This window comes from Choloepus didactylus (genome assembly GCF_015220235.1).
Source record: "Choloepus didactylus isolate mChoDid1 chromosome Y unlocalized genomic scaffold, mChoDid1.pri SUPER_Y_unloc6, whole genome shotgun sequence".
NCBI classification, from domain to species: domain Eukaryota; kingdom Metazoa; phylum Chordata; class Mammalia; order Pilosa; family Megalonychidae; genus Choloepus; species Choloepus didactylus.
Genome location: NW_023637628.1, coordinates 68729 through 94080, shown reverse-complemented (window position 1 = coordinate 94080; position 25352 = coordinate 68729). Strand labels below are relative to the sequence as shown.

Sequence of the window (25352 nt, the reverse complement as noted above, 5' to 3'; positions counted from 1 at the left end):
ATCAGAAGAGACACAGCACCTAGAGCAGCTACTCAAAGAACTAAAGATGAACAATGAGACCATAGTACAGGAAACAAAGGAAATCAAGAAGACCCTAGAAGAGCATAAAGAAGACATTGCAAGACTAAATTAAAAAATGGATGATCTTATGGAAATTAAAGAAACTGTTGACCAAATTAAAAAGATTCTGGACACTCATAGTACAAGACTAGAAGAAGTTGAACAATGAATCAGTGACCTGGAGGATGACAGAATGGAAAATGAAAGCATAAAAGAAAGAATGGGGAAAAAAATTGAAAAAATTGAAATGGACCTCAGGGATATGATAGATAATATGAAACGTCCGAATATAAGACTCATTGGTGTCCCAGAAGGGGAAGAAAAGGGTAAAGGTCTAGGAAGAGTATTCAAAGAAATTGTTGGGGAAAACTTCCCAAATCTTCTAAACAACATAAATACACAAATCATAAATGCTCAGCGAACTCCAAATAGAATAAATCCAAATAAACCCACTCCGAGACATACACTGATCACACTGTCAAATACGGAAGAGAAGGAGCAAGTTCTGAAAGCAACAAGAGAAAAGCAATTCACCACATACAAAGGAAACAGCATAAGACTAAGTAGTGACTAATCAGCAGCCACCATGGAGGCGAGAAGGCAGTGGCACGATATATTTAAAATTCTGAGTGAGAAAAATTTCCAACCAAGAATACTTTATCCAGCAAAGCTCTCCTTCAAATTTGAGGGAGAGCTTAAATTTTTCACAGACAAACAAATGCTGAGAGAATTTGCTAACAAGAGACCTGCCCTACTGGAGATACTAAAGGGAGCCCTACAGGCAGAGAAACAAAGAAAGGACAGAGAGACTTGGAGAAAGGTTCAGTACTAAAGAGATTCGGTATGGGTACAATAAAGGATATTAATAGACAGAGGGGAAAAATATGACAAACATAAACCAAAGGATAAGATGGCTGATTCAAGAAATGCCTTCACGGTTATAACATTGAATGTAAATGGATTAAACTCCCCAAGTAAAAGATATAGATTCACAGAATGGATAAAAAAAAATGAACCATCAATATGTTGCATACAAGAGACTCATCTTAGACACAGGGACACAAAGAAACTGAAAGTGAAAGGATGGAAAAAAATATTTCATGCAAGCTACAGCCAAAAGAAAGCAGGTGTACCAATATTAATCTCAGATAAAATAGACCTCAAATGCAGGGATGTTTTGAGAGACAAAGAAGGCCACTACGTACTAATAAAAGGGGCAATTCAGGAAGAAGAAATAACAATCATAAATGTCTATGCACCCAACCAAGGTGCCACAAAATACATGAGAGAAACACTGGCAAAACTAAAGGAAGCAATTGATGTTTCCACAATAATTGTGGGAGACTTCAACACATCACTCTCTCCTATAGATAGATCAACCAGACAGAAGACCAATAAGGAAATTGAAAACCTAAACAATCTGATAAATGAATTAGATTTAACAGACATATACAGGACATTACATCCCAAATCACCAGGATACACATACTTTTCTAGTGCTCATGGAACTTTCTCCACAATAGATCATATGCTGGGACATAAAACAAGCCTCAATAAATTTAAACAGATTGAAATTATTCAAAGCACATTCTCTGACCACAATGGAATACAATTAGAAGTCAATAACCATCAGAGACTTAGAAAATTCACAAATACCTGGAGGTTAAACAACACACTCCTAAACAATCAGTGGGTTAAAGAAGAAATAGCAAGAGAAATTGCTAAATATATAGAGACGAATGAAAATGAGAACACAACATACCAAAACCTATGGGATGCAGCAAAAGCAGTGCTAAGGGGGAAATTTATAGCACTAAATGCATATATTAAAAAGGAAGAAAGAGCCAAAATCAAAGAACTAATGGATCAACTGAAGAAGCTAGAAAATGAACAGCAAACCAATCCTAAACCAAGTAGAAGAAAAGATTAAAGCAGAAATAAATGACATAGAGAACAAAAAAACAATAGAGAGGATAAATATCACCAAAGTTGGTTCTTTGAGAAGATCAACAAGATTGACAAGCCCCTAGCTAGACTGACAAAATCAAAAAGAGAGAAGACCCATAGAAACAGAATAATGAATGAAAAAGTTGACATAACTGCAGATCCTGAAGAAATTAAAAAAATTATAAGAGGATATTATGAACAACTGTATGGCAACAAACTGGATAATGCATAGGAAATGGACAATTTCCTGGAAACATATGAACAACCTAGACTGACCAGAGAAGAAATAGAAGACCTCAACCAACCCATCAGAAGCAAAGAGATCCAATCAGTCATCAAAAATCTTCCCACAAATAAATGCCCAGGGCCAGATGGCTTCACAGGGGAATTCTACCAAACTTTCCAGAAAGAACTGACACCAATCTTACTCAAACTCTTTCAAAACATTGAAGAAAATGGAACACTACCTAACGCATTTTATGAAGCTAACATCAATCTAATACCAAAACCAGGCAAAGATGCTACAAAAAAGGAAAACTACCGGCCAATCTCCCTAATGAATATAGATGCAAAAATCCTCAACAAAATACTTGCAAATCGAATCCAAAGATACATTAAAAAACTCATACACCATGACCAAGTGGAGTTCATTCCAGGCATGCAAGGATGATTCAACATAAGAAAATCAATCAATGTATTACAACACATTAAAAATTCAAAAGGGAAAAATCAAATGATCCTCCCAATAGATGCTGAAAAAGCATTTGACAAAATCCAACATCCATTTTTGATAAAAACACTTCAAAAGGTAGGAATTGAAGGAAACTTCCTCAATGTGATAAACAGCATATATGAAAAACCCACAGCCCACATAGTACTCAATGGTGAGAGACTGAAAGCGTTCCCTGTAAGATCAGGAACAAGACAAGGATGCCCACTGTCACCACTGTTATTCAACATTGTGCTGGAAGTGCTGGCCAGGGCAATCCGGCAAGACAAAGAAATAAAAGGCATCCAAATTGGAAAAGAAGAAGTAAAACTGTCATTGTTTGCAGATGATATGATCTTATATCTAGAAAACCCTGAGAAATCGACGATACAGCTACTAGAGCTAATAAACAAATTTAGCAAAGTAGCGGGATACAAGATTAATGCACATAAGTCAGTAATGTTTCTATATGCTAGAAATGAACAAACTGAAGAGACACTCAAGAAAAAGATACTATTTTCAATAGCAACTAAAAAAATCAAGTACCTAGGAATAAACTTAACCAAAGATGTAAAAGACCTATACAAAGAAAACTACATAACTCTACTAAAAGAAATAGAAGGGGACCTTAAAAGATGGAAAAATATTCCTTGCAGACTTGGAAAAGCTAGTTATCAAATTTATTTGGAAAGGGAAGATGCCTCGAATTGCTAAAGACACTCTAAAAAAGAAAAACGAAGTGGGAGGACTTACACTCCCTGACTTTGAAGCTTATTATAAAGCCACAATTGCCAAAACAGCATGGTACTGGCACAAAGATAGACATACAGATCAATGGAATCAAATTGAGAATTCAGAGATAGTCCCTCAGATATATGGCCAACTGATCTTTGATAAGGCCCCCAAAGTCACTGAACTGAGTCATAATGGTCTTTTCAAGAAATGGGGCTGGGAGAGTTGGATATCCATATCCAAAAGAATGAAAGAGGACCCCTACCTCACCCCCCTACACAAAAATTAACTCAAAATGGACCAAAGATCTCAATATAAAAGAAAGTACCATAAAACTCCTAGAAGATAATGTAGGAAAACATCTTCAAGACCTTGTATTAGGCGGCCACTTCCTAGACTTTACACCCAAAGCACAAGCAACAAAAGAGAAAATAGATAAATGGGAACTCCTCAAGCTTAGAAGTTTCTGCACCTCAAAGGAATTTCTCAAAAAGGTAAAGAGGCAGCCAACTCAATGGGAAAAATTTTTGGAAACCATGTATCTGACAAAAGACTGATATCGTGCATATATAAAGAAATCCTACAACTCAATGACAATAGTACAGACACCCCAATTATAAAATGGGCAAAAGATATGAAAAGACAGTTCTCTGAAGAGGAAATACAAATGGCCAAGAAACACATGAAAAAATGTTCAGTTTCACTAGCTATTAGAGAGATGCCAATTAAGACCACAATGAGATACCATCTAACACCGGTTAGAATGGCTGCCATTAAACAAACAGGAAACTACAAATGCTGGAGGGGATGTGGAGAAATTGGAACTCTCATTCATTGTTGGTGGGACTGTATAATGGTTCAGCCACTCTGGAAGTCAGTCTGGCAGTTCCTTAGAAAACTAGATATAGAGTTACCATTCGATCCAGCGATTGCACTTCTCGGTATATACCCTGAAGATCGGAAAGCAGTGACACGAACAGATATCTTCATGCCATTGTTCATAGCAGCATTATTCACAATTGCCAAGAGATGGAAACAACCCAAATGTCCTTCAACAGATCAGTGGATAAATAAAATGTGGTATATACACACAATAGAATACTACGCGGCAGTAAAAAGGAACGATCTCGTGAAACATATGACAACATGGATGAACCTTGAAGACATAATGCTGAGCGAAATAAGCCAGGCACAAAAAGAGAAATATTATATGCTACCACTAATGTGAACTTTGAAAAATGTAAAACAAATGGTTTATAATGTAGAATGTAGGGGAACTAGCAATAGAGAGCAATTAAGGAAGGGGGAACAATAATCCAAGAAGAACAGATAAGCTGTTTTACGTTCTGGGGATGCCCAGGAATGACTATGGTCTGTTAATTTCTGATGGATATAGTAGGAACAAGTTCACAGAAATGTTGCTATATTATGTAACTTTCTTGGGGTAAAGTAGGAACGTGTTGGAAGTTAAGCAGTTATCTTAGGTTAGTTGTCTTTTTCTTACTCCCTTGTTATGGTCTCTTTGAAATGTTCTTTTATTGTGTGTTTGTTCTCTTTTTAACTTTTTTTTCATACAGTTGATTTAAAAAAGAAGGGAAAGTTAAAAAAAAAAAGAAAAAAAAAGAAAAACAAGGAAAAAAAAAAAAGATGTAGTGTCCCCTTGAGGAGCCTGTGGAGAATGCAGGGGTATTCGCCTACCCCACCTCCATGGTTGCTAACATGACCACAGACATAGGGGACTGGTGGTTTGATGGGTGGAGCCCTCTACCACAGGTTTTGCCCTTGGGAGGGCGGTTGCTGCAGAGGAGAGGCTGGGCCTCCCTATGGTTGTGCCTGAGGGCCTCCTCCCGAATGCCTCTTTGTTGCTCAGATGTGGCCCTGTCTCTCTAGCTAAGCCAACTTGAGGGGTGAGATCGCTGCCCTCCCCCCTGGGTGGGATCAGACACCCAGGGGAGTGAATCTCCCTGGCAACGTGGAATATGACTCCAGGGGAGGAATGTAGACCTGGCATCGTGGGACGGAGAACATCTTCTTGACCAAAAGGTGGATGTGAAAGGAAATGAAATAAGCTTCAGTGACAGAGAGAATCCAAAAGGAGCCGAGAGGTCACTCTGGTGGGCACTCTTATGCACACTTTAGACAACCCATTTTAGGTTGTAAAGAATTGGGGTAGCTGGTGGTGGATACCTGAAACTATCAAACTACAACCCAGAACCCATGAATCTCAAAGACAGTTGTATAAAAATGTGGCTTATGAGGGGTGACAATGGGATTGGGAAAGCCATAAGGACCACACTCCACTTTGTCTAGTTTATGGATGGATGAGTAGAAAAATAGGGGAAGGAAACAAACAGACAAAGGTACCCAGTGTTCTTTTTTACTTCAATTGCTCTTTTTCACTCTAATTATTATTCTTGTTGTTTTTGTGTGTGTGCTAATGAAGGTGTCAGGGATTGATTTGGGTGATGAATGTGCCACTGTGTAATGGTACTGTAAACAATCGAAAGTAAAAAAAAAAAAAAAAAAAAAGAAAAACAAGGAAAAAAGAAAGATGTAGTGCCCCCTTGAGGAGCCTGTGGAGAATGCAGGGGTATTGGTCTACCCCACCTCGATGGTTGCTAACATGACCACAGACATAGGGGACTGGTGGTTTGATGGGTTGAGCCCTCTACCATAGGTTTTACCCTTGGGAAGACGGTTGCTGCAAAGGAGAGGCTAGGCCTCCCTATGGTTGTGCCTAAGAGCCTCCTCCCGAATGCCTCTTTGCTGTTCAAATGTGGCCCTCTCTCTCTAGCTAAGCCAACTTGAAAGGTGAAATCACTATCCTCCCCCCTACGTGGGATCAGACACCCAGGGGAGTGAATCTCCCCGGCAATGTGGAATATGACTCCAGGGGAGGAATGTAGACCTGGCATCGTGGGATGGAGAACATCTTCTTGACCAAAAGGTGGATGTGAAAGGAAATGAAATAAGCTTCAGTGGCAGAGAGATTCCAAAACGAGCCGAGAGGGCACTCTGGTGGGCACTCTTATGCACACTTTAGACAACCCTTTTTAGGTTCTAAAGACTTGGGGTAGCTGGTGGTGGATACCTGAAACTATTAAACTACAACCCAGAACCCATGAATCTCGAAGACAGTTGTATAAAAATGTAGCTTATGAGGGGTGACAATGGAATTGGGAAAGCCATAAGGACCACACTCCACTTTGTCTAGTTTATGGATGGATGAGTAGAAAAATAGGGGAAGGAAACAAACAGACAAAGGTACCCAGTGTTCTTTTTTACTTCAATTGCTCTTTTTCACTCTAATTATTATTCTTGTTGTTTTTGTGTGTGTGCTAATGAAGGTGTCAGGGATTGATTTAAGTGATGAATGTACAACTATGGAATGGTACTGTGAACAATCGAATGTACGATTTGTTTTGTATTACTGCATGGTACGTGAATATATCTCAATTAAAAAAAAAAAAAAAAAGCTTTGGCCTCACTTATTTGGCTTTTTAGGGACCTCATTTGGGTCACACTTTCCCCACGAAAATTAACCTGCCCGTGGTCTGCCCAGGTGAGATCACCGCAGCTCTCTCTCCTGCATGCCCAGAGCTCAACACAGAAATTAGCCACAGGGCCTCTTGCCCACTGAAATTGGTTTCCACATTGCTCAGAAAACTCCTCTCATCTATTTCAGTTCATCCTCAGGCTCTGGGGGATGGAACCCCAGTCTGTGCACACGGCGGGGTCAGAGCTGGGAGACTTTGCAAGATGGGGCAGGGCTGGGGGTCTCTCTTGCACCCCTCCCCACTGACCGCTTCCCTGTGGAGGTTGGCGTCTGTGTTCTGTGCTCAGGACTATCCTCAAAGGACAGGGATCTCCACTGCCTGCCCCCTCTCTCTAGCTCCATGCCTGACAAATGCAACCTGTCCCGGCCCCGACCACCACAGTTCTCACCTGTCCACCAGGTGTGCATGCCAAGCACCTGGCCAACCTCCTCACACCTCACCTAGCATCAGCCCAGGGTATTGATTGCATCCCTGGCTCCAGGACCTGTCTTCCTCTGAGGTGTGCATTCGTGGTGCATATGCCATGGTGGGGTACAGTCAACCAAGCAAGTACCTGGCCCCCATGGGCAGTGAGTGCTAGGGATGTCCATGAGGTCTCTCCATACAAGCTCAGAACCCAGCTGTGGTAAGAGGTGGACAGAGGGGAAGAAATGGGGGCTGGCTGCCAGCAAGGCAGTTTGGTGGACTCTTCAAACGTATTCCAGAGCATCACTGCTTCAACACCTTTGTGGTCCTGTGGGCAGGTTACCTCCCACAGGGCAGTGCTGATTGTGACTTCATCACTGCTGGGGTTTGGATGGTGAATTTTAGGTTACATATAGTTTGCCTTTGGAGACACCAGGAGCCTGTCCCCACAGATTGTGGCCCCGTAGCCTAACCCACCATCTGGATTAAGCAGATTCCTGCTTACCTGCTCAGGTGCAGGGTGACGAACCATCCAGTTTACCTGGGACAGAGGGGCATGGCAGGATGCAGGACTTTCAGGGCTAAAGTGTGGACAGTTCTGGGCAAACAGGGACATGCTGTCATCCCCCAGGGAGACCCTCGACAAGATGCGTGACTATTAGCTAGACTCTGGGCCCCCCATGATGTCATTTATTCATTTATGTGGGGTGATGGTCACTGCACTAGGGGCTGGGAGAAGACAAGAGGAGCAGGGGCACCCCATACCACGGAGGGCTCACCTGGTGCTCTAGAAAGGTATGCATGGCTGCACTGGATGATGGCAGGGAGCAGCATGGGGTGGAGGAGAGGACCAGACAGGGAAGAGCTGCAGTAACCAGGAAGGACATGGGTGATGACAGTTGACTACGGAAAGGGAACCAAGGCCCAGGACGGAACCCTGCTAGCCATAGCATGGATGTGGTGTTGGGGGCCTTGGGGCCATGCATGCCCAACATCCTCAGGTAGGACTCGAGGATGACAGGGAGAAGACAGTGAGGGCTGCTTCTTCAGCACACAGGTGTGCTCTTTGCTCTCAGCTCCGATAGAGAGATGTGAGCACAGCTGGTGTTATCTCCACTTACATGGAACGTCCACCGAGGTCATGCCCAGGTATTGTGGGTGTGTTACAGGTGCATTACAGGTGTGTTACAGGTGTGCCACACATGCATTATAGGTATGTTGCAGGTGCATTACTTGTGTGTTACAGGAGTGTTACGGGTACATAACAGGAGTGTTACAGATGCATTACAGGTGTATTGCAGGTGCATTACAACTGCAATACAGGTATACTATAGGAGTGTTACAGGTACATTGCAGGTGTATTACAGCTGCAAAACAGGTATACTACAACAGTGTTACAGGTACATTACAAGAGTGTTGGAGATGCATTACAGGTGCATTACAGCTGCAATACAAGTATACTACAAGAGTGTTACAGGTGCATTACAGGTGTGGTACAGGTGTATCACAGGCAACCATGCCTGTACTCATACTGCCCAAGGCAGAGGCAGTCACCACCCACAGCACCTGTGCTGGCAGATGAGAGGCTGAGATGGGACACGGAGTATCGGGGCTGGGGTCCAAGACCAAGCATAGTGCCCAGCCACACTGTAGTTGCACATGGCCCTCCCTCCTCAGCAGGTCTGTGCTCAGGACTGTGCTGCTCACATTGTCTGGACAAACTTCAAAATTGCCATCTTGGTGACCATCCAGCAGTGCTTCATAAACTTTCATAGAATGTCCAAAAATGATTGTTACTAGAAAATCAGAATATTCTGTATTGAATTCAATATAGCATGACCTAGTCCTTAGTGTTCCAACTTTGGCATTTTTGGCATTTGGGGCTGGATGATTCTCTGGGGTGGGGCCATCCTGGGTATTGTGGGGTGTTTAGTGGCTTCCCTGGGCTCCACCCACTCGATGCCAGGAGCACCACCTCATACCCTGCTGGGACAGCCAAAAATGTCTCCAAACATCACTAAACACCCCCTGAGAGGTGCAATCATGCCTAGTTGAAAAACACTGCCATCGATAAACAGTGGATGGGTGGATGGTTGGATGGATAGATGGATGGATGGATGGATGGATGGATGAACAGAGAGTTGGATGGTTGGATGGATGGAGAGATAGATTATGGATGGATGGACAGATGGAAGGATAGGTAGGTAAATAGGTAGGTAGGTAGGTAGATAATATATGAATGGATGGATGGATGGATGGATAGACAGGTGGATAGATGGATGAATAGACAGATAGATGATGGATGGTTAAGTAGATAGATAATACATGGATGGATGGATGCATGCATGGATAGGCAGATAGATAATGGGTGGATAGATGGATGGATGGATGGATGGATGGATGATGGATAGATGATGGATGATGATGGATAGTTGGATGACATCCCCAGGATGTTTTTCAAGAACCAGAAATATTTGTTTCCAGCCCCACAAGTCTTCAGGAGGGCACGAGAAGCTGGGCCACTCTGATGAATGTCTGGGAAATACCTGCTTGTTCTCACTGCCGAACAAATGCACTGTGGTCCCCAGGGTGACCCCAAGGGCCTGCGCCCCGACTTCCCCAACTAGCCTCTTCCCTCCCATTCTGTGGCTGCTCGCTGCACCCACCGCCAGCCCCCGGGAGCTGAAGTTGCCCACTCCACACTGGTCCCCGCCTCTGTGCCCGCTCTGGCTGGGCTGCCTCTTGGAATAATTTTTCTCCTCACTGGGGCCTCTCAAAATCCTGGGGTGGGCTGCTGCCTCTGCCGGAGTCCTGGCCCCTTCCCCAGCCAAGATGATCCCTTTTCCCTCCGTTATGTCATTGCATTTCTTTCCTTCCTTACTTCCTCCTTCCCTCCCTCCCTCTTTCTTCCTTCTATTTTTTCTCCCTCTTTCCTCCTTCCTTCCTTCTTTCCTTCTTCCTTCCCTCCTTCCTTCTTCCCTTCTTCTCTCCTTCCCTCCCTCCTTTCTTTCTTCTTTCCTTATCTACGCATCCATCCCTCCATTCACATAGTAACTGGGCATTGACTACAGCCAGGTCAGAGCTTAGCATTAGGGCTCTAGAAATTAATTTAGCTTGATCCTTGCCTGTGCAGGACAGACTAACAGCCCCCACAGTTGCCCACACCCTTGTCCCCAGAACCTGTGACTGTGTTCCCTTACAAGACAAAGGGGAGGGAAGGTTTCAGGTGGGGTTAAGGTTGGAAATCTGCTGGCCTTGAAATGAGGAGAGAATGCTGGATTATCGGGGGTGGGGGGGGTGAAGATGGGGACAGTGCCACAAGCCCAGGATGCGGGAGCCTCTGAAAGTTGCAAGAGGCTGGGAAAAGATCTCCCAGAGCCCCAGAAGGCACCTGCCCTGCCCAGAGCTTGGCTTTAGCCCGTGGAGACCCCTCTCAGGGTGAGACTCCAGAAGCACAGAGAATAACCGTGTGTGGCTTAAACCACCCACTCGGCCACCATTTGTGGAGACCAGCACGTTGCCCTCCAGCCTGGCTGTAGCCCCTGATGTTTTGCATGAGGAGCAGCACATTTTTAAAAGTAGGAAACAGCCTCCAACACACTGTTTTAAAAAATTACTCTCCTCCCTGTTTTGCATTGTGGTGGCTCTGCTCATAAAAAGTGAATAATGAAAATATTTTCCCCAGGATGCAAGCTGTGCTTAAATTCACTACACATCCTAGAGATAAACCAACCCTTGTGAAGTTATTTCCTGACTGTACTGAGGTGAAATAATCTTTCTTCCCAGCCCTGTTCCCCCTGGGGAGTGGGTTTCTCAACTATGGGGGAAGGGCTGGCTGGGGGATGGGGAGAAAACCCTCAGAGGAGGCAGGAGAACTGAGCCGGGACATATCATCACAAGTCACAGACTCTAGGCCATGACCCACTCCAGGGACCTCGCATGTGGTTCCTAAAACCAAGCAAGAGTATCACTTTTTGTGTGTATTTCCCACCCTGTGTCGACATGCCTCTGCCTAAAACCAAAGCAGGAAGACAAAACCCAAGAGAAACAGTCACCAAAATAATCACTCTGATGGTTTCCTGGGTGGGGAGGGTGTAGATGACAAGGAAATCCACTTTTATAGCATAGATGGCAAATGTATTTGTATATGTATATTATTATTATATCCTATATATTTACATCACATATAGGATACAATATACATAAAATTGTGTGATATTTGGAATTTTTTTCAAAAATCATTTTCCTCTTTAAAGAACTCCATCTGCCCCCTGACCTGCCCCTGCTCCACTTCAGCTGTGAGAATATACCATGTCCAGCTGCTTACATGAGAATAAAGACCACTCATCAAAATCTAGTGGGTGAAGCTTCTAAATAAGTAACGTTAAAATGAACATTTTAAAAACAGGTATTTTCAGTATGTTTTTAAAGTCAAGTAATGGTCATATGTTGATACTAAAAATATTCAAGTGAAGGTACCATATTGTCTGGTTGTGAACTAACCGTCATATGTCATACCCTGAATATGTTGAGATGAGACATACTTTTTTAACATGTATGAAAAATATTTTTTTAAAAATATGCAAAATCCCTTCCAGTGGGGAGGACTGCCCAGGGGGAACTCAGGACAATTTTAGGGCAGTGAAACTCTGCACGGTATGTTAATGCTGGGTCCATGACACGGCAAAGCCCACAGAATTGCATAACACTTAGAGGCAACCCTATTGTGAACTGTGGGTTTTAGTTACTGTTCCAGTTTACTAGTGCTGCCAGAATGCAAAGCACCATAAAGTGTTCAAGGTAACACTTTGAGATGCAACCTGGGAGCAAGCAGACGCCAGCCATGTGCCTCCCAGCTAACAGAGATTTTCCAGACACCACTGGCCATCTTCCAGTTAAGGTACCCAATAGCCTGGGGATGGTGTTCTCCAAAATGTCCAACAGCTGTCTTTAAAATGTTTGTCTCAGCTATAGCTATGAGCTTCTGTCTGAGCTTATATAGTGCTCTAGTAAACTAATCAAGGCCCATGCTGAATGGGCAGGGCCACACCTCCATGGAAATTATCCAATCAGAGTCATCACCCACAGTTGGGTGGGTCACATCTCCATGGAAACACTCAAAGAATTACAATCTAATCAACACTGATATATCTGCCCACACAAGATTGCATCAAAGATAATGGCGTTTTGGGGGACATAACACATCCAAGCTGGCACAGTTACTGTGTATCCATATGGGTTCATCAACCTTGGGCTTTAGTTACTATGTATCCATATCAGTTCATTAACTGTGGACTTTAGTTACTAATGTATCCATATTGGCTTATCCATTGTAACAAATGTAGCACCTTAAGCAAGAAGTCTACCATTGGAGAAAAAGCATGCTTGAGGAGGGTGTCTATGAGGACTCTGCACTTCTTGTACAATTTTTCTGGAAACCTGGAGCTGCTCTAAAAATATACTTTATAAATTAAAAAAAAAAAAAAGAAAAGAAATAAGAATTTTTAAAATTCCCCTCCAATGATCTAATCTGCCATGTCCTGGCAGAGGGTAAAAAGAGGAACTCTGCCTTCTCGGGCATGCTATTCCATGACCTTTGTGCATTTAATTAACTCTGCAGGTGGCTGGTTCCCCTTAAAAGTGCCTCCCCCACCTCGTTCCCCAGAAGAGCTGGGGCTGGTGCAGAGACTGGTGGGAATCCCTGGGGAGGGCAAGGGGCCATCTCTCAGCTTCAGGGGCTGTCTCCAGAAGGCACAAGGACTCACGGAGATGTGGCTGAAGGTCCTCGAGTGGCAGTTACCAGTCTAGGGGGACCCTAAGGCCACGGCTGACACCAACAGTTCACCTGAGACCATGGCCTTCCTGGCTGTCACTCTAAGTCATCAGGACCCCAAGGGTTCATGTAGAGGACCCATGTGTGTGTGCAGATGGTGCAGGCAGGAAACTGTCCTGCAGCAATGCCCAGCAAGCAGGGCACAGCCTTCACTGCCTTCGAGACGCAGTTCCAGTTGCAGCTTGCCTGGAGCCTTGTCATTTCAGCTTCAGAGCCATGCCTGCAGAGAAGGCACAGGCTGGAAAGAAGTCATGGGGCTTGAATGGGGGGCACTGGAGAGGGCTGAGGTTGCCTTAGCAAAGTCTCAAGCTTGGCACACCTTAAGATACTTGAGCAAGAACTTAGCAAAACCATCTTGTGGGACTTTAGACAGCACCACTGCCAAACATGAAACACCCCTGCCCTAAAGCTAGAGTCTGTGCTCTTGGAGATGCTCAGTCACTCTGAAAAGATAAGCCTGCCTTGTTCAAAGTAGGCTTTTCCGGAACTCTCTTCACACCTGGATTTGGTTTGTTTTTTTATCTTTTACAACTACTAGTAGTCAATGTTTGCTGAGTGCAAGCTTTTTCAATGGTTATATTTCTGGAACTTGCAAACTCCAATGAGTCAGGATCTGCTTTAATCATCCCTATTTTAAAGGATGGGGAAACCAAGGCATGGGGGGTTGAAGGACCTCTCCAAGGTCCCTTCCCAGAGAGGGCAGAGATGGGTATTGGGAGCCTCAAATCACACTCTCAACCACAGGGGTATTTAACCATAGAGTGTGTGTTGGCTGAGCCAGGGGCATGGGCAGTGCAGCCCTCTGTAGAATTGGCAGCTGTCTGTCCCCTGCCCAGGAACCTGCACACTGGCTCCAAGAGTGTTTGACCATTTCAGCTCCACAAGACTGCACAGACCTCCTTTAGTCAACTCTCTCCCAGCCTGTGAGATCTGAACCCCTTCACCCTGGGGAGTAAAGGCTTGCTGCACTCTATCTGTCTGTCTGTCTATCTGTCTATCTAACTATATATCTATCTATCTATCTATCTATCTATCTATCTATCTATCTATCTATCTATCTATCTATCATCTATCTATATCTATGTGTCTATATCTATATATCCATATATATCTGTATGTATCTATATCTATATCTATATCTATATCTATATCTGTATCTGTATCTATATCTATATCTATATCTAATCTGTGTTGAAATGCTGCTAATGCAGCTGGGGCTTTGTATGCATTTCACGAGATAGGTGCAGATCTCCCACTCTTTCCTCCCTCCAACCAAACAGAGCTGGCCAAACTCTAGACACACTAGGGGTCCCTGCTGCCAGGCCTCAGAGTGTCCCTCAAACCTTTGGATGGAGGAGGGCATGGCCAGAGGGTGCTCCGGGAACTTCACCTTAGGTATGGTCATGGGGACTTGCATGGGTCAGCACCCAGCTCCATTTCCTGATGAGGAAGAGGCCCGAGCAGCCCAGAGGTGAGAAGAGATGGGAAAGGAGCATTGCCAGGGAGCTCTGCCTCAATGTCCCCTGTGGTCACACCGAGCCCCAGCTGGCCAATCTGCTTGTGGCCAGTGCCTGTCCATGCCACACCAGTGGGGAGGGGCTCATTGGGTGAGAGATGAGCCCATCCCTTGACTTGGCTGGCAGCATTCAAGTGGGACTCACCATCATGTGCAAGAGGCAATGTGTGAGATGACTGGCTGGTGTTTGTTTCTCAAACCTGGAGTGTGGCTTTCATGAGGATATGGCATACACTGGCAGGAAGAGGGCTGAAAAGAGTCAGCAGCTTACCCCTTTGCCCCTTGGACTCTGAGCCCTTGAGGGAGCAGCTCAGTCTTACTCATTCACTTAGCCTTACACCATCACCTTGCTTGATGAGCTCCATGCACATTCCTGGAATCATCTAAATAAACCTAGATGAGTGAACCATGACTCCCTTGGTGGCAAGTAATAGAAGCTTAACTGAAGCTGCCTTAAGTAAATGTGCAGATTGGTTGATTTGGATCATCAGGAATGAGAGGGATGACTTCAGGCAAGGCTTGATGTAGGAGCTTAAATGGTTGTCGGCGTCTGCTCTCTCATCTCATATTTTAGCTCCGCTTTTCACAGGGTTTAGTCTCTCTTAATGAAGACAACTTCCTCTATGTGCTGGGAAAGAGGGTCTCTGGTAGTCCTGGGCTTCCATCTTTACATACCATGAGCAGGACCTCTTAGTCTTGCTGGGGTTATGTAACCACCCCTTGCACCAATCAATGAGGGTATGGTGATTGGGCCCCACAATTGGTCAGGCTTGGGGCTTACACCCACCCCTGTGAGATTGACAGCCCCTGTGAGATTGACACAGAATCAGGGAGAGGGAGTTTCCAGGGGAAAGGAGGTTCAGGGCCCCAGATTCTACTACTTGGAGACAAGTGGTCAGAGCCATGGATAAGCTGGACCATCTGACAAAGAGAAAAGGAGGCATGGAGGACACAAAATTCACACTCCTCCCATCATCCATCACTCCATATTTGAGAGCACCCTGTGTGTCACCCACTCGTTCATCCATCCATCCATCCTTCCACCCATCCGTCCATCCATCCATCCATCCATCCATCCTTCCACCCACCCATCCATCCACCCACCCATCCATGCATCCATCCATCCATCCATCCATCCATCCAACTATCCATCCATCTACACATCCATCCATCCACCCACTCATCTATCTATTCATCCATCCATGCATCCACTCATCTACCCCTACCCATCCATCTATCCATGTATCCATCCATCCATTCATCCATCCAACTGTTCATTCATTCATCCATCCTTCCATCCATCCATCCATCTACCCATCCACCCACTCACCCATCCATCCATCCATCCACCCATCCATACATCCATGCATCCATACACCCATCCAAACATCCATCCATCCATCCATCCATCCATCCATCCATCCATCCATCAATCCAACCATCCATCCATCTATACATCCATCCATCCAACCACCCACCCATTCATCTGTCCATCCATCCATGCAGCCATCCATCCACTCATCCATGCATCTATCCACACTTCCACCCACCCACCCACCCATTGATCCATCCACCCACCCATCCATCCTTCCATCCAACTATCCATTCATTCATCCATCTACCCATCCACCCTTCCACACATTCATGCCACATTTGTTGAGCATCTTGTTTGCTGCTCATTCATTCACTCATTGTAACTGTGGATTCTGAGGGCTCTGCGACCAGTACTTGGCTCAGAGAAGGTCCTCACTTAGGCAGAAGACACTGCCCAAAGTGAGCCATCAATCCTCCTGCAATAGGATACAGATTGGATGGGGAAGGGGAAGAGGATCATGTACATCGTCCAGCCTTTGAGTGTGGCCAGTGGGACCTCACCCCAGGACTGTGCCAGGTAGAAATGGCAGCAAGGTGTCACATGGGGCAGGAGGAAGCAGCTGGAACAATGGAAGGACATGTGGGAGGATGAGCTTCATGACAGGACCAGGGAGACTGTAACACAACAGACAGCAGAGTGAGGAAAACTCCCTCCCGGTCTTTCACTTTGAGTCACTTAGCTGTGGTCGGACTCACTGCTCCCACTGATGTTGCTGGGAACAGAATGCAGTGGTGAGGGTCCCTGTTCATTCTGCTTCAACCGACCCAGGCTAGCCGAGGGTCTCCTGGGTGGCTTGGCTGTTCCCCAGTGGGCATGAGGATCCTCCTGGGACCCTCTGCCTCTTCCTTCCCCCTGTGGTGTTCCCAGCCCACTGCTCAAGCCAGCCATCCAGAGGAGCAGTTGTGCAAGTCCTTGGAGGCTCAAAGCAAATGGCCACTTGTGAGAATGGTGTCTCAGCTTCAGGGAAGTGCTCAGCTCACAAAAGGCAGGTACAAACCCCAGTCTTGCAGCTACACCCTCCTCCTTCTCCTCCTTGGACATTCTCAGCACAAAGCATGGTCCAAGAATTCCCTGCCTGGTGTGCAGCGTTCATAAGCCATGCAGTGTGGGGCTCAAAGAGGTGTGCGTGCTTTGCCTGCAGAAGCTCATATTTGAAGATTGTTGCTGGAGGTGTGCTGCAATTTCTGTCCCTGCAATGGAAAATCTTGAGGCTGGACCCCAGCTGCACCTCTCACACACTGCACAAATTTCCTCAGTTTCCCCAGATGTAAAGTGATGATAGTGAGACTGTCTTCTTCATAGGGTTGTTGGAAGGTTATATCATATGAGAAAATGTTTGCAGGCATTGGATATGAAATGCTCTCAACTTGTGTCCCGTGTAATTATGGCACATGTGAGTGCCTGTGGGTGTGAAAGAGAAGCTTGGCTGGACTCACAAGTCACCCCAGACAGCAGACGTAGAAAGAATGCTCTGTGTGGTTCAAAGAATAAAGAAACATGGCCAAGGGTGGCTGTCTGTGAACTTGAGCCAGTAAACTGTCACTTCCTGGAAGGAAAGCTCTAAGCATTCTGTTAAAGTAGCCTTGGCCTCCCCTTCCTCTGGCTTGCATCCAGCCAGAGATGCCGTCAGCAGCGGTGATCCATGCAGCCAGCTCAGGATGTGCAAGCCGTGGTCTCAGTTGTGGGGACCCTGTGCTGGCAGCATCTCCAACCACAGGCTTCAGCTGCAGCCAGGCGGGATCAGCTCGTGCTGCCTCCAGCATCCTCCTGGGAAAGGGAAGGGATTATCCCAGAGGGAAGAGGTTGCTTTTGCTCTGGGCTGCTCCAGGATGCTAGAAATGTGGGAGACTCAGGAAAGGAGGTACAGGAAGTTCAGAACCGGGCTGAGTGGAGAGCAGGGGAATATGAGTGACAGGGTCATCTGAGACTCAAGGGGAATAAACCAGGACAGCAACATCTTCTCCCTGCTCTCCAAGAGACAAGCATTTTTATTGCAGCAAAACACATGTAACAAAGACTGAACCATTAGTGGCATTTATATGGTTACAATGTTGTGCAACCACCACTGCTATTTAGCTCCCGAACAGTTTCTTCACTCCAGAAGAAAACCCTATACCTCTTAGAACATTTTCATCACCCCAAAATGTAGACCCTGTGCCCATTAGCAGTTCTTCCCCATACCCCCTTCCCTCAACTCCTGGCCACCACTGATCCACTTTCTCTTTCTAGGGCATTTCTGGACAATTGCTATAAATGGAACCATACAGTACGTGGATGTTTGTCTCTGGCTGCTTTCACTTGACTTCATGTTTTCGAGGTTCATTTTCGTTGTAGGATATATCAGTACTTCTTTCCTTTTAATGGCCAAATACTATTCCATTGCATGCATACGACACATTTTAAAATTCAATTTTATTGAGAAATATTCACATGCCTTTCAGTCAGACAAAGCGCACATTCAATTGTTCACAGTACCATTATATAGTTGTGTGTTCATGACCAAAATTAATTTTTGGATGTTTTCATTACCACACACACAAAAATAATAAGAATAAAAATTGAAGTGAAAAAGAATGATTAAAGTAAAAAAGAACACTGGGTGCCTTTTTTTTTTTTTTTTTTTTTTTTTTTGCCCCCATTTTTCTACTCATCCATCCATACATTGGACAAAGGGAGTGTGGTGCATATGGCTTTCCCAATCACATTGGCATATGACACATTTTGTGTATCCAGTTGTTTGCTGATGAGTATCTGGGCTGCTCCCACCTTGTTTCCTATTGTGCATAATGCTGCTTTGAACAGGCACGTAGAAGTTTTTATCTGAACTTCAGTTTTCAATTCATGAGGGTACATACCAGGGACAGAATTACTAGGTCATATGATAATTTCAGGGTTGACTCTGTTTTCACAAGGCAATTAAAAATGGAAATAGTCAGGAGTGGAAGTGGTGGTGAAGGACTCTCTTCCTTGCTCCAAAAGGGCCCCCATGGCTTTCCATTTCCATTTAATTTCTTTAAGCAGTTTTATTCACACACCATACAATCCATCCAATGTGTGCAATCAGTAGCTCTTAGTGTAATCACAGAGTTATGCTCTCATCATTACAATCAATTTTTGAACATATGCATTGCTCCAAAAAGAAAACCTCCCTTCCCATTATACCCCTCTATTATTGACACTTAACATTAATCTGTTACCTTTGCTACAACTGAAGGAAGAATATTATATTACTGCTAACTATAATTCATAGTTCGCATTAGTTGTATTTTTTCCCATATACCACCCTATTATTAACACCTTGTAATAGTGTCATACATTTGTTTTGGCTCATAGATGAATATCCTTATATTTGCACTACTAATCCCCTTCTGAGTGCCATTTTAATCAGCTCCCAGAATATGCACCCTGGCTGGGAGTCTTGGTGCCTGATGACACTCGGTGAACTCATATAGATACAGTACCTTGTACAGCACCTATTTATTCAGTGATTTTTATCAGGACACACTGCAACTGCTTGGTTGTGTCTGTGTCCTATGGGAGAGTCCATTTAATTTTGAAAAACTGCAAAGGTGAGTCCAGCCAGGGCTGCTGTTTTCCTGCCTGTAAAGGTTGAATGTCACATGGGTGCAAACCAGCCCCAAGCAACGGAGCAATATAACAACCAGGAATGTGGGTTAAACCCCACACAAGATGCTCTGGGTAAATCATCCCAGTTCCCTCTCAGAAAGGCTCTTCAAAATATCACCACCCCCAGTTTCCAAGGTGGAAAGTGGGGCTCAGAGAGGGGAGGGTGCTGCCTGGGGTCGCAGAGCCCCTCATTTGCAGAGCTCACATTTGAGTCTGGGTCTCACTAACCCCAGATTCTGGGCTGCACGGCCCCTGGTCACCTCAACCCTCCTGCCTTCATTTTGATTTTGTGACATGTGCTGGCTGTCCCCTGCAAAAAGAGCTCTGTGGGACAGGCAATCCCCTTCAAATGGAACATAAGTGTAAATGGGTCTGTTTGGGGGATTTTCACACATGCACACACATACACTTGACTCCCACCCCCAAGAGTCATTCCTTGGATTTGGGGATCACCCAACAGAATATCCACCAACCTCAGTTTTCCATCCATTTCTTTAGCGATGCTGCTTTCCTGATAAAACAATGAAGCAAACATCTAATTGCATATTATTGTGAACAGCTGTTAGGGGCTTGGACTGATTCAGAGCAGTTAACAAGCAAACTTCTTTTGAAAAGAAAATGATGAGTTGTGCATTTAAATGAGACCATCATGGGGGAAACATTTGAAGCAAACATTTTACATTTATTCTCCTTGCACCTACACATTTTTCCTGAACCATTTTAGAGTAAGTTGCGTACTGCACAGCCTAAACGCTTTAGTGTACATTCCCCAAGAATAAGGTTATTCTCTTAGATAACCACAGAGCAGACATGCACTTCAGGACATTGAATGATGCATAATCCATAATCCGTAATCTATAATCCATAATCCATAATCTATAATCTATAGTCCAAAACCATAATCCAGTTTTGTCTGTGGACCCACAAAATGCTTCCCCTCCAGAACAGGATCTGCTCTGGGGTCAAGTAATTGTGTCAGTTGCCAGCTGTCTTTATCCTTCTTTGTTCTGGAACATTCCCTCAACTTGAGTTTGTCTTACTTGACACAAACATCTCTTGGTAGCAGGTTCCTCCCTTTGGGTTTGTCTGATGAATTCTCTCTGTGTCCCAAGCAGAAATCACCCTCCTGATAGGTAACCCTCCCTCACTGTCTCAATTCTCATCTTCTTGAGAAACTTGGAGCTAGCCCAGTTGTGTGGCAAAGACCAACTTTCACCTCTTTGGAGAAGGTCATTGTAGCTTCTGCAAACTGAGCTTCTCCACTCACCACAACTCTTCTACATGAAATGTTTTTGAAACTTTCAGCCCAGGCATGTGCACTGCCCTACCCATAAGGGGTAAATGTTCAAGCATCCCAGAATGAGTGCATTCATTTTATTCATAAACCATATGCATTTTGGATGCCTACCCTTCTATTCAATTTTAGGAAAGTGCCATGTTTTTTTTGTGCTTTAGATTTTAGAAAAGGAATATAAAGGCACATTCTACAATTTTCTTCTTGTACCCCAGTGGGTAATCTTGCTTTCAACTTGGAGTCATGGGTCCCACATTGGAGAGCCTGGTTCCAGGCTGTGTCTAATCAGCTGGGGTCCCTGCCCTGTCACAGCCTGTGTTCAGAGCCCCCCCCCCCCCCCGTCCTACCCCAACCTTCTGGGCCTGGGGGTCAGGGGACTGAACTTGGGGTGGGGAGCAGGTGTTTGCAAAGTGTCATTTCTCAGCTGAGTGGTAAAATATCCTTTCCTGTGTGTCTGAGTATTTCCAAACGTCACAAAGAGAACAGAGAGATACATCTGTCTTTATTTTCACTGTCCTGTTTGGAAGCTCTCCACTTTAAAAATCAGATGTAGGGGGCTGGGTGGGAGGAGATCCGCTTGCACACAGGAGGAGGAGGGTTGAGCCGCCGCCGCCGCCGCCGCCGTCGTGAGTGCGGAGTCGGGACTGGAGCTGCCGCCACAGAGACGCCTGGGATTGTGTCGCTAAGCCCCGGCCCTTCTGCCTCGCCGCCTTCGCTCGCTCAGCGCGGCCTGTTCCTTCCCGGCCCATCGCCCCCGCCTCCATTTCCCGCCCTCTCTTCACCACACACACGGCCCCCCGATCATGGATCCGGGCAGGGCGGCGGCGGCGGTGGCGGCGGTAGCAGCAGTAGCAGCAGCGACTCGGCCCCCCGACTGCTGGGACCAGGCGGACATGGAAGCCCCCGGGCCGGGCCCTTGCGGCGGCGGCACCTCCCTGGCGGCGGCGGCGGCCGAGGCCCAGCATGATCACCTCAGCGCGGCCTTCAGCCGGCAGCTCAACGTCAACGCCAAACCTTTCGTGCCCAACGTCCATGCCGCCGAATTCGTGCCGTCCTTTCTGCGGGGTCCGGCCCAGCCGCCGCCAGCCCCACCTGGCGCCACCGCCAACAACCACGGAGCCGGCTGCGGCGCGGGAGGCCCTTCGGCACCTGTGGAACCTTCTCAAGAGGAACAGCCATTGTTGTATGAAGGTTCAAATTCAGCTGTTAGCATGGAACTTTCGGAACCTGTTGTAGAAAATGGAGAGACAGAAATGTCTCCAGAAGAATCATGGGAGCACAAAGAAGAAATAAGTGAAGCAGAGCCAAGGGATGGTTCCTTGGGAGACGGAAAGCCCCTAGAAGAAAATGCCCAAGAAATGATGGAGGAAGAAGAGGAAATACCAAAACCTAAATCTGTGGTTGCACCACCAGGTGCTCCTAAAAAAGAACATGTAAATGTAGTATTCATTGGGCATGTAGACACTGGCAAGTCAACCATTGGAGGACAAATAATGTATTTGACTGGAATGGTTGACAAAAGGACACTTGAGAAATATGAAAGAGAAGCTAAAGAAAAAAACAGAGAAACTTGGTATTTGTCTTGGGCCTTAGACACAAATCAAGAAGAACGAGATAAGGGTAAAACAGTAGAAGTGGGTCGTGCCTATTTTGAAACAGAAAAAAAGCATTTCACAATTCTAGATGCACCTGGTCACAAGAGTTTTGTCCCAAACATGATTGGTGGTGCTTCTCAAGCTGATCTGGCTGTACTGGTAATCTCTGCCAGGAAAGGAGAGTTTGAAACTGGATTTGAAAAAGGAGGACAGACAAAAGAACATGCAATGTTGGCAAAGACAGCAGGTGTAAAGCACTTAATTGTGCTTATTAATAAGATGGATGATCCAACAGTAAACTGGAGCAATGAGAGATACAAGGAATGTAAAGAGAAACTAGTGCCCTTTTTGAAAAAAGTTGGCTTCAATCCCAAAAAGGACATTCACTTTATGCCCTGCTCAGGACTGACTGGAGCAAATCTTAAAGAGCAATCAGATTTCTGTCCTTGGTACAGTGGATTACCGTTTATTCCCTATCTGGATAATTTGCCAAACTTCAATAGATCAGTTGATGGACCAATCAGGCTGCCAATTGTGGATAAATACAAGGATATGGGCACTGTGGTCCTGGGAAAGCTGGAATCAGGATCTATTTGTAAAGGCCAGCAGCTGGTGATGATGCCAAACAAGCACAATGTGGAAGTTCTTGGAATCCTTTCTGATGACGTAGAAACTGATTCTGTAGCCCCAGGTGAAAACCTCAAAATCAGACTGAAGGGAATTGAAGAAGAGGAGATCCTTCTGGGATTCATACTTTGTGATCCTAATAATCTTTGTCATTCTGGATGCACATTTGATGCCCAGATAGTGATTATTGAGCACAAATCCATCTTCTGCCCAGGTTATAATGCAGTGCTGCATATTCGTACCTGTATTGAGGAAGTTGAAATAACTGCCTTAATCTGCTTGGTAGATAAAAAATCAGGAGAAAAAAGTAAGACTCGACCCCGTTTTGTGAAACAAGATCAAGTATGTATCGCTCGTTTAAGGACAGCAGGAACCATCTGCCTTGAGACCTTTAAAGACTTCCCTCAGATGGGTCGTTTTACTTTAAGAGATGCGGGTAAGACCATTGCAATTGGAAAAGTTCTGAAACTGATTCCAGAGAAAGACTAAGCATTTTCTTGATGACCCTGCACAATGCTGTGAGGAAAATTGACTGCAAAAGTCTGCTTCACACAGCCTTCTCTTATTTCTGCCCATTGACACACCTCTCCCCATATTTTGCAAAGAGAAAATTCACAGCAAAAGTGCACATTATGTCAGCTTTCTCATATTGAGAGCTCTGCTATGCCACTGTTGAATTTTTCCCCAAGATTTTTTTCTTCCCCTCTCAAACTCTGCTTCCTTGGACAGATTTGGCAATAGCTTTGTAAGTGATGTGGACCTAATTGCCTACAATAATGAAAACCTACAGAATTTTTTTTTTTTCCTTCATTTTCCCCTTAGGCATATTTAGGCTTTTTTTCTCCCAGGCAGATCATTCTGAGTGTGCGAGTGTGTGTGCACATGTTAAAAACACAACTACCATGTTAATAAAATATTCAATTTGAAATCCTTTTCAGTATTTGAATTGCTTTTAAATAATGTTTTTTATCTGGATGTAACATTGTTGCATTAGCTTTTTAACTTAACCAAGTAATTGAATACATTTTATTACTTGGATTTTTCTAAACTCTTCCCCGACCCACTACTTTAAATGAGGCATTTACAAACAATGTTCAAGTTTGTATTAAAGGAAAGAATTAGTTTGACCCCTTCTTTTGATGGTTAATGCATAAATACAATTAAATACCTTTTTGCAACTGTGACACTGCTTTATTAGGTCTATCCTTATTTTATGCTAATTTATATTTTAACATATTTCTTAAACACAGTATGTTTAAAATAGAACAGCATACTGTAGTTTTTATAAGTAAGCATAATGAAATTGTACCCCTACAGGAAATTCCATTAACTCATTAAATCAGTGGAATTTATAATAAAGAAAGCATGTTGAGACCTGGCACAAATGCCTCCTTTAGCATTTATAAGAGCTGCATGCATCCAGTATGAAAACTATTGATTTTACAAGTGCCAGTTCTCCAAGGTCCTCAGTTCATTCTTTGTATCAGTAACTAAAGGTTGGATAATCCTTGCTGATTAAATCTCAGTCTAGGAACTAAGTGAACAGAGTCATCAGAATTTGCACAGACTGAAATTTACAGTGATGAGCAGAATCAAGCATAGTTGAAGTTTTATCTCAATTATTTGAAATTGAGTTTTCTTAAAGTATGAAGTTGAAATTTGTTAAACCGTTATTTAGACAAACCACACAATGTGGTGATTTTTAGATTGAAGGCTGAATTTCTGCTGTAACTATCATGACTTTGAAATTTTTTAAGAGGATATAATGGGAAATAGAAGAGACAATTTCTGGATTCTTTGGAAGTCCCCTTGATTTTTAGTGGTGCCATTCATTGAAAACTCGGCCACTTTTAGATTGTCATTTAACTCTAAATAAGATACTTTGTAATTGTATAATTAATGGGAAATCCTCCTTATAATCTTCCTCCTCAGAAAAGAAAAGCCTAGTTAGACTCTAACTTGATGTTACCCTGTTTTCTTAATTATGGAATCCCCATTCATTTCACGAATGAGGGTACATTTTATGGACAGACTCGTTATTGTCCTGCAGCTTCCTATAACTATACTTATGGCTA

At 44.4% G+C, this 25352-nt stretch overlaps 3 protein-coding genes across 5 annotated transcripts in view; 2 read left to right on the top strand and 1 right to left on the bottom strand.

The window, feature by feature from the left end:
- The window catches only part of LOC119525977 (P2Y purinoceptor 8-like), a 63071-nt gene that overhangs the window by 14613 nt on the left and 23106 nt on the right, over positions 1 to 25352 (top strand). The gene's annotated exons all lie outside the window — the stretch shown is intronic.
- Positions 18777 to 25352, bottom strand: part of LOC119525979 — a 41998-nt gene continuing 35422 nt past the window's right edge. Inside the window, exon 6 of the mRNA XM_037824753.1 lies at positions 18777 to 22282. The gene's annotated coding sequence lies outside the window, so the exon portion shown is untranslated. The remainder of the gene's footprint in view (positions 22283 to 25352) is intronic.
- LOC119525975 (eukaryotic peptide chain release factor GTP-binding subunit ERF3A-like) lies at positions 21844 to 24205 on the top strand. Its single transcript, XM_037824747.1, has one exon. It carries the CDS (start codon positions 21859 to 21861, stop codon positions 23764 to 23766), a length of 1908 nt encoding a protein of 635 aa, XP_037680675.1. The 5' UTR covers positions 21844 to 21858; the 3' UTR covers positions 23767 to 24205.

What these genes read in the sequence shown, in the direction of transcription:
- LOC119525975 (XM_037824747.1), top strand. Translation starts at nt 21,859, where the DNA reads ATGGATCCGGGCAGGGCGGCGGCGGCGGTGGCGGCGGTAGCAGCAGTA.